Source organism: Salvelinus alpinus, chromosome 38 (assembly GCF_045679555.1).
Source record: "Salvelinus alpinus chromosome 38, SLU_Salpinus.1, whole genome shotgun sequence".
In the NCBI taxonomy this organism is placed as follows: Eukaryota; Metazoa; Chordata; class Actinopteri; order Salmoniformes; family Salmonidae; genus Salvelinus; species Salvelinus alpinus.
In genome coordinates, this window is record NC_092123.1 from 7,737,845 (window position 1) to 7,747,358 (window position 9,514).

Below are 9,514 nucleotides of genomic sequence, written 5' to 3' on the forward strand. Positions count from 1 at the left end.
TATTTCACTGTACTAATAAATTGCCGAGATATTGTTGTTGGAAGAGGTATTAATTAATCTTGTTTATTTACATATCAAAAGTAAAACTCCATAATCACTCCAGCAAATACACAAAACAAAGGCATTGTTACATAATTACAAAGCACCAGTGTTACTCTGCTCTTGACTTTAGTGACCTCAGAACCGGCATGATGTCATCCAGACAGTCAACATCTGAAAGATCAACCAAAATAGACTTACTTAACCACATGATCAGTAAGCGATTTCAAACAAATGCATTATTGGATGGCAATGTCTCCTTACCCAGAGTCTGGAGCAGCTCCTGAACCAAAAAGTAGAATGCAGGGAAGAACTCCTCATGTTCCTTTACCTTCAAAATAATACTGACAAGAGCACATATTCAACCCCAGGCAGTAGGCTAATTTTATAACATTAAGACAACGTTACACAGAATAAAACAAATTCTGGGGATTGCTGCTGGTACCTGTCAATATCACTGGTTCCCAGGAGGATGTGGAGCTCTTGGCCAACCGTGGCCTCTGGGGAGTTGACTAGACTGGCTACCTGGTTTACCACTTCACTAGGGGGCGCTCTGTCATCTGAAATTACATTTTGAAGTGGGAAAGGAATAACATCCCTCAACCAAGTACACTGAACAAAAATATAAACACAACATGTCAAGTGTTGGTATCATGAGCTGAAATAAGAACCCAGAAATGTTCCATACGCACAAAAAGCTTCTCTCACATTTGTTTACATCCCTGTTAGTGAGCATTTATCCTTTGCCAAGATAATCCATCCAGGTGTGGCATATCAAGAAGCTGATCAAACAGCATGATCATTACACAGGTGCACCTTGTGCTGGGGACAATAAAAGGCCACTGTACAATGTGCAGTTAAGGTATCTGTGACCAACAGATGCATATCTATATTCCCAGTCATGTGAAATTCATAGATTAGGGCCTAATGAATTTATTTCGATTGAACGATTTCCTTGTATGAACTGTAACTCAGGCATTCAGTTGTACAACTGACTAGGTATCCCCCTTTCCCTAATTGTGCTGTAGAATAGCTCAAATGAGTTGTAGACAGACAGTCCTACCCAGGGCCAGGATGTCCCTGAGGTTCCTCATAGCGTTGGTCATCTCCCCAAGCCTGGTGTAGACCTCGTTCATACGTGGATACACCCCGCTGAGGGAGGTTATATCAAACAGCTTCTGGAAGTGGGACACCATGGACTGGAGAGTGTTCTTAGTGGGGCTCCTCAGCACCTGGTTAGAGTTAGTTTCACATAAAGAGTTCAGCTTTCACCAATACACATAACGTAACTTTTTATTTTATTAAGAAAAATAATTGGAGAATTCTGAGAATATCGCTGTATCACAAACATTGTACATGAGAAATGATCCGAGGTATAATGTTTTGCCTTATCTAAAGTTGAGATGTAATTTCCATGGTTACTGCTGTAAACCAGGACTACCAACCTTATCCTCCCCAGAGTTGGTCTCCTCTAGCAGAGTGTCCACCAATAGCATAAGGTCCTCCACTCGAACACTTTCCATAAGACTATTAGCGCCTGCTGGCTGCCATGGTAACAGTCTCAGCATCAACTTACTCAGGGCACAGTGCAGGTCCTAAGCACACAGAGAGAGAAAGACAAGTAAAGACATGGGTCTCTGGACTAGAGACAATGGTAAACAGACGTGGTTAAAGTAGCCTATTCTAGCCATACATATCACAGAAAACTTGAGATGTTGAAGATATGAAGAGCTCCTAAACTCTCTGGCTTTCAGTGACAGGGCAAGTTGACACTGGACCATTGGACCTGGCTGCATACATGTTAGATGCGCTTTATAGACAGTCAGTCAGCTCTCACCTTCAGTGACGCCAGTTGTTCAGCCCACATCTCCAGAGTGGAGAGGAGTTCGTCAAACTCGACCATCTCCGAGGCCCTGTTGGACAGCGGATGGCTGGTTGATGGCCTCGCTCTATGGAGCCTCAGTGGAGCCCCGGAAGTAGTCAAAACCGCTCTGATGTCATTCAGAACCTGAAAGTCAGGCAAGGCAAATAGTCCAGCAAAGTCTGAATCAAAAACAAAGTAAAGTGAGTTGATACTCGCTCCCGCTTTAGACAAGGGGAGATAAACGGAGTACCTTCTCGTGTCTGGCAGCCAAGGCCCTTGCCTTCGCCACCTCCTGGTTACTCAGAGCAGCACTCTCCTCTTCTTTAAACTCCCGAGCAGACCTGTGGTGGAGTTAAAGGAGATGATATGACTGCCAATAGGACAGGCAGCGCACTAGGTTAAGGTAAGGAAGGGGTTAACTGTGAGGTTAAGCTGTGGTGCTCATTGTATCCAAGAAGAATGACAGTTGCGTAATGTTTTCCCACCTCATGTTATTCTGTTGAATAAGTTTGTCCATGCGTCTCAGTTGTTCTTTGTAGGACTTCAGCTCTTTCACTGTGGGCCTAGAGTCCAAGTCTTGCTTCAACTGCTGAATTTCATTCCTAAGCTCCACCCTCTGCGCTTTGCTGTCCTTTAACTGTTCCTGATAGGACTATTGGGGAGAAGTAAGATTCGGAACTAAAATCATGATCATGGACTGTGGGGAAGAGGGACAGTCGTTACACTGTTCAAGACAAGTCATCCAGAACCATGAAGAGTTCTGGTGTTCATCGTGTTAGAAAAGTACAGGAAGTCACCTTCAGGAGAGCTTTGTGATTGGGGGAGACCCCGGTGGTGCTTCTCATGCTGCTCTGCGATTGGTCAGATGTTTGTGATCCCCCAGACTCTCCTTTGAGGGACCTGAGGGAAGAAGTAAAGGTTGGTTAGTGACATCCGTCTACTTTTCTTTAGTCTTACAGTGAGAAAGGGCGTTGTCATAAAAATGAAGCAAGACATTGAAAATAAGATTGTCTATACAATATTTACTTGATATCATCGCGGAGCTGTTCCATTTGGGCCTCATAGATGTCAATTACATCCAACACCCTGATAGAAAAGAAAGGCATTTGAAATCCTATAACCTCCTAGCCATAAATCTGTAATAATTTTGTTAAGCAAGGGTAAAATGCTGTATTATGAATCCTAATCTATGGTCTTAACGACAGCAGCGGTTTATCTTACTGTTGGTCCACTGGTGAGTTGGGCCGAGCTGATCTCTTGTGGATCTGCTGAAACACCTGGTTCTGCCTAGCAACCCGCTTCTCTTCCTCTGTCACGGTGAAGTAGAGCTTCCGCTGCAGCTGGGAAGCCACATCTTTCTCCTCAGACAGCTTCTGCTCCAGGCCCTGGCAGCGTTTCTACCAGCGGCAGAGCAGGCAAACAAAACAACAAGAAAAGACAAACAAGAAAGTTACAGTATAATCAGGGGATACCATGTGCTGTTGGGGGAAAAAAACATTAGTGCCCAACTCTTGTGGCCAGTTCCCCAGACACAGATTAAGCCTCGACCTGGACTAAAAAGCATGGTGAATAGAGAATCTTAATTGAAAGCGCTTTTTAGTCCAGGACTAGACTTAATCTGTCTGCCGGTAAACCAGCCCTTGCTATTTCCAGGGCACCACCTACCTGTGCATCTCTCTTGTCGTGCTGAAGTTGGTGCACTTTGCTGTGCTGCTGCGCGGCCTTGCCAATGTAACTGTCTTCCAGGTCCTGCAGCTTGCTCTTCACCCCGTCCAGAACTCCCTCCAACTCGGACACCCTCTGGGACTGACGGGCAGCGCGGCTAACGTGCTGCTGAGCCTCCTCTCTGGAACAAACATCGGTAACACTTTAGTTAAAAGCTGGCAGGTCTAATGGATTATGATACAATACAGATAATTGTAAAGCAACACAAAGACATAAATGTCACACTGAAGCATTGCTACTATTCCTTTGGGACACACAATTAACCCTTACTAAATGCTAGATAATAGTCCATTTGAATATACAATAAGATCATTAAATTCTATGTAATCCTACATTTACATTAGTCATTTAGCAGACGCTCTTATCCAGAGCGACTTACAGGACCAATTAGGGTGAAGTGCCTTGCTCAAGGGCACAGACAGATTTTTCACCTAGTTAGCTCCAGATTTGAACCAGCGACTTTTCGGTTACTGGCCCAACGCGCTTAACCGCTAACTACCTGCCGCGCTCCTGTTTAATTGGATAATATAAATTGAAGAGGGCCATATTGAACTAATTGGGGTAAGTACATATCAAACAGAAGATCTTTCGCAGGAAATTATGGTTAAGAGGATATACATAATTATTCAAGTGATCACCTGGGCAATATGAAATATAAAATCCAAATTTCAATCATATATTGATTCGTCAGATATATCAACAACCTGTCCTAAAAAAACAGTCAAAAACCATCAATTATCTTTCCAGGAGAGAAGCTAAAGTGAGGTAGCCTGGAATCCAGGCTAAATAGAGGGTCTCTGACATACAGGCTTAACATGGTGATAGATTGATGTTCAGGCTAGGTGATCTCCCTCTGTCACGCCCCAATGGTTAACACTTGCTGGCTGAGCAGCTGGTGGAAGCCGGCCCCATGTCTACCTCTTACCCCTCTCTGTCTCACTGTATTAGGCTTACTACTCATGTCCACCAAGACTAGTGTGTGACAACAGCTGGCTGAAAAATTATCATGGATCTACATTATTAGGTAGATGGATGAACCACAGACCTGCCAAAAACATTTCTGACATGGAGATTGTTCTAATAATCATATAAGGTGATGGAGGAATGTTTAAAGAGGTGAGAAACAGGATCAAAGAATTGGGGGTTCAAAAATATTAGGCTTCAAGAAGTAAGATTTCCTACATACTGGAAAAGCAATGTTCTGCATGTCCATGAGTGTCTCAAATGATCAAAAATATAATTATTTAATATGAATTCTATAACTACGGTTGAAGTCGGAAGTTTACATACACTTAGGATGGTGTCATTAAAACTAGTTTTTCAACCACTCCACAAATTTCTTGTTAACAACCTATAGTTTTGGCAAGTTGGTTAGGACATCTACTTTGTGCATGACACAAGTAATTTTTCCAACAATTGTTTACAGACAGATAATTTCACTTATAATTCACTGTATCACAATTCCAGTGGGTCAGAAGTTTGGGAAAATCAAAAGAAATCAGCCAAGACCTCAGAAAAAAAATTGTAGACCTCCACAAGCCTGGTTCATCCTTGGGAGCAATTTCCAAACGTCTGAAGGTACCACGTTCATCTGTACAAACAATAGTACGCACGTATAAACACCATGGGACCACGCAGACATCATACCGCTCAGGAAGGAGACGTGTTCTGTCTCCTAGAGATGAACGTACTTTGGTGTGAAAAGTGCAAATCAATCCCAGAACAGCAGCAAAGGACCTTGTGAAGATGCTGGAGGAAACAGGTACGAAAGTATCTATATCCACAGTAAAACGAGTCCTATATCGACATAACCTGAAAGGCTGCTCAGCAAGGAAGAAGTCACTGCTCCAAAACCGCCATAAAAAAGCCAGACTACAGGTTGCAACTGCACATGGGGACAAAGATCGTACTTTTTGGAGAAATGTCCTCTGCTCTGATGAAACAAAAATAGAACTGTTTGGCCATAATGAACATCGTTATGTTTGGAGGAAAAAGGGGGATGCTTGCAAGCCGAAGAACACCATCCCAACCGTGAAGCACAGGGGTGGCAGCATCATGTTGCGGGGGTGCTTTGCTACAGGAGGGACTGGCGCACTTCACAAAATAGATGGCATCATGAGGTAGGAAAATTATGTGGATATATTGAAGCAACATCTCAAGACATCAGTCAGGAAGTTAAAGCTTGGTCGCAAATCGGTCTTCCAAATGGACAATGACCCCAAGCATATTTCCAAAGTTGTGGCAAAATGGCTTAAGGACAACACAAAGCCCTGACCTCAATCCTATAGAAAATTTGTGGGCAGAACTGAAAAAGCGTGTGCGAGCAAGGAGGCCTACAAACCTGACTCAGTTACACCAGCTCTGTCAGGAGGAATGGGCAAAAATTCACCCAACTTATTGTGGAAAGCTTGTGGAAGGCTACCCGAAACGTTTGATCCAAGTTACTAATTCAAAGGCAATGCTACCAAATACTAATTGAGTGTATGTAAACTTCTGACCCATTGCGAATGTGAGGAAAGAAATAAAAGCTGGAATAAATTATTCTCTCTACTATTATTCTAACATTTCACATTCTTAAAATAAAGTGGTGATCCTAACTGACCTAAGACAGGGAATTTTTACTAGGATTAAATGTCAGGAATTGTGAAAAAACTGAGTTTAAATGTATTTGGCTAAGGTGTATGTAAACTTCCGACTTCAACTGTATATAACTATTTACTTAAGTTGGTTGTTGGACTGGATGAGCTCCTGAATCAAGGTCTGTCTCCTCTCCGAGTCTGTAAGCATCGTCCGCAGCATAGTCCTGATGTCACAGGCCGACTTCTTCTCCAGAAGAACCAAGTCTATGAGCAAGATGACACACATTAAGGTAGAATAACTTATTGTCCATTTTTCTTCTAGTTCTTTTAACTTATAGGCCTATATTGTTTGGGTACCATGACCAGTGCCTCACTAAATAACATTGAGAAAACTAGCCAGAAACATTCAGACCCTGGCTGGCAGCCTACTGGAAATAGAAGAGCCAATAAGCAGAACATGAGCAATGCGTGCACCGAATGGTTTCCCTTTGGGAAAAGGCTCATCACACAGAGGGGTGAGTTTGAGTATTAACTTAGACGAGACAATGCACACCCAGAGCCAATAATTATTAAATCATTTGCACACACAGAAACACAAGACAGACAGTAGCATGTTGAGCGGTCTAAAGCATTAACACTCCTCCTTATATACTTGTTCAACATGATCCAAGAAGTGAGTTAAGACATTTAGCTAAGATATGACAGTTCAGAATGTTACAACAAGAAGATAATACAAAAACATACTAAACCATTACCTGCAAGGTTCTTATTCTCGACGGGATCAGCAAAGTGAACCGGCTTGAACCCATGGTGCTGGAGGAGTCTGTTCACAGCATCCCACTCTGTCTGCTCCTGCTGCTAGGTCCAAACACACAGCAAAACCACCACATCACACGGTCCATTACAAAACAACACACAAAGGATGTAGGATTTTTTTTATGCATACAACGCATAATATGAGCTCTGCTCTACCTGAAACTGGCTGTAGGTCCACAGAAACACATATGTCTTGTCTCTTGAATGAAACACAGCTTTTGTGTTCTTCCTATCCATCTCCTCTCTGGCTAACGCTGACTCTCCTCAGTATGTTATACACTTTAGGCTATACACACCACCATGTTCCTGATGAGATAAATACATTCTAAGCGTTCCTCTTGTTCCATCTTCTATTTGACAGGAGGCTGTCGGTGTGTGACAGTGTGTACCCTCCCCCAGTCAACACCTAACGTTATATGGGGTTATCAAATTACTTGGTCCCCCTTTGAGACCACCATGACAACACACAAACATAGTTGTAATACCTGTTCCATCTCTTCTCCACCTGCAGGGGTGAAAATAGGTTAGTTTACTAGCTAGCTGAGATAGCGGGGACGTTGAACACATAACTTAGGCTAGCTATCTACTGTTAGCTAGCAATCTACGTTGCTAGCTAGTTAGCCAAGTATTGCATGTTTCACAAAACAAAATATATAATTCATAAAACATTCTGAATACTCCTTTCCTACAATAACGTTTGGACTTAACATATTCACCATGTATGTGATGATTGGTTTCTCCAGAAATGTCAGTTTACAAATTTCAAACAAACAGCGCGGAAGTAAAATAGGAACGATTGTGGTCCGTTTCAACCAATAAGACAAAGCAAAATGTAGGGGATAGTTCATGTAGGATTTTGATTGGTGAATCTAGATTTTTCTCAGACATGGGCGAGTTTGGTTTCTGCGTTCCACTAACGTAACAAAGCAACCTTAAAAATATGTTCCATATCGTTTAATTGCAGTCACGCTGCGCAGGTAATTACTGATGTCGAATATAACATAATAAACTCAGCAAAAAAATAAACGTCCTCTCACTGTCAACTGCGTTTATTTTCAGCAAACTTAACATGTGTAAATATTTATATGAACATAACAAGATTCAACAACTGAGAAATAAACTGAACAAGTTCCACAGACCTGTGACTAACAGAAATGGAATAATGTGTCCCTGAACAAAGGGGGGATCAAAATCAAAAGTAACATCAGTATCTGGTGTGGCCACCAGCTGCATTAAGTACTGCAGTGCATCTCCTCATGGACTGCACCAGATTTGCCAGTTCTTGCTGTGAGATGTTACCCCACTCTTCCACCAAGGCACCTGCAAGTTCCCGGACATTTCTGGGGGGAATGGCCCTAGCCCTCACCCTCCGATCCAACAGGTCCCAGACATGCTCAATGGGATTGAGATTTGGGCTCTTCGCTGGCAATGGCAGAACACTGACATTCCTGTCTTGCACAAAATCACGCACAGAATGAGCAGTATGGCTGGTGGCATTGTCATGCTGGAGGGTCATGTCAGGATGAGCCTGTAAGATGGGTACCACATGAGGGAGGAGGATGTCTTCCCTGTAACGCACAGCATTGAGATTGCCTGCAATGACAACAAGCTCAGTCCGATGATACTGTGACACACCGCCCCAGACCATGACGGACCCTCCCCCTCCAAATTGATCCCGCTCCAGAGTACAGGCCTCGGTGTAACGCTCATTCCTTCAACAATAAACGCAAATCTGACCATCACCCCTGGTGAGACAAAACCGCGACTCGTCAGTGAAGAGCACTTTTTGTCAATCCTGTCTGGTCCAGAGACGGTGGGTTTGTGCTCATAGGCGACGTTGTTGCCTGTGATGTCTGGTGAGGACCTGCCTTACAACAGGCCTACAGGCCCTCAGTCCAGCCTCTCTCAGCCTATTGCGGACAGTCTGAGCACTGATGGAGGGATTGTGCCTTCCTGGTGTAACTTTGGCAGTTGTTGTTGCCATCCTGTACCTGTCTCGCAGGTGTGATGTTCAGATGTACCGATCCTGTGCAAGTGTTATTACACGTGGTCTGCCACTGCGAGGACAATCAGCTGTCTGCCCTGTCTCCCTGTCTTAGGCATCTCACAGTGCGGACATTGCAATTTATTGCCCTGTCCACATCTACAGTCATCATGCCTCCTTGCAGCATGCCTAAGGCACGTTCACGCAGATGAGCAGGGACCCTGGGCATCTTTCTTTTGGTGTTATTCAGAGTCAGTAGAAAGGCCTCTTTAGTATCCCAAGTTTTCATAACTGTGACCTTAATTGTCTACCGTCTATAAGCCGTTAGTGTCTTGACGACTGTTCCACAAGTGCATGTTCATTAATTGTTTATGGTTCATTGAACAAGCATGGGAAACAGTATTTAAACCCTTTACAATGAAGATCTATTTGGATTTTTACGAATTATCTTTGAAAGACTGGGTCCTGAAAGAGGGACGTTTCTTTTTTTGCTGAGTTTACTTTGGG

General features: G+C 43.3%; 1 protein-coding gene across 5 annotated transcripts; it reads right to left on the minus strand.

Annotated features, from left to right (window-relative positions):
• Positions 1 to 31: 31 nt before the first annotated feature.
• On the minus strand, positions 32 to 7,840 carry LOC139566496 (centrosomal protein of 70 kDa-like). 5 transcript variants are annotated; one of them, XM_071387772.1, is made up of 16 exons: positions 7,740 to 7,836; positions 7,509 to 7,528; positions 6,963 to 7,062; positions 6,348 to 6,471; positions 3,569 to 3,749; positions 3,125 to 3,300; positions 2,930 to 2,989; positions 2,701 to 2,803; positions 2,389 to 2,555; positions 2,154 to 2,244; positions 1,877 to 2,047; positions 1,485 to 1,634; positions 1,103 to 1,271; positions 485 to 599; positions 304 to 383; positions 32 to 213 (listed from the first exon to the last, which is right to left on the minus strand). In XM_071387772.1, exons 2-16 carry the CDS (start codon positions 7,515 to 7,517, stop codon positions 152 to 154), a joined length of 1,758 nt encoding a protein of 585 aa, XP_071243873.1. In that variant the 5' UTR covers positions 7,518 to 7,528; positions 7,740 to 7,836; the 3' UTR covers positions 32 to 151. The 5 variants fall into 5 exon arrangements, with proteins under 5 accessions (XP_071243873.1, XP_071243872.1, XP_071243870.1 ...); XM_071387771.1 differs by having other exon boundaries at positions 6,963 to 7,065; XM_071387769.1 differs by lacking the exon at positions 7,509 to 7,528 and having other exon boundaries at positions 7,740 to 7,840.
• Between the last annotated feature and the right edge of the window lie 1,674 nt (positions 7,841 to 9,514).

Bases quoted from the DNA above. Each gene is read 5' to 3' on its own strand.
- LOC139566496 (XM_071387770.1), bottom strand. From the start codon at position 7,260: ATGGATAGGAAGAACACAAAAGCTGTGTTTCATTCAAGAGACAAGACA. The intron at 3,301-3,568 runs GTAGGTGGTGCC...TGCCGCTGGTAG, and splicing joins ACGACAAGAGAGATGCACAG to AAACGCTGCCAGGGCCTGGA. The intron at 2,048-2,153 runs GTACTCCGTTTA...CCTGACTTTCAG, and splicing joins TGGCTGCCAGACACGAGAAG to GTTCTGAATGACATCAGAGC.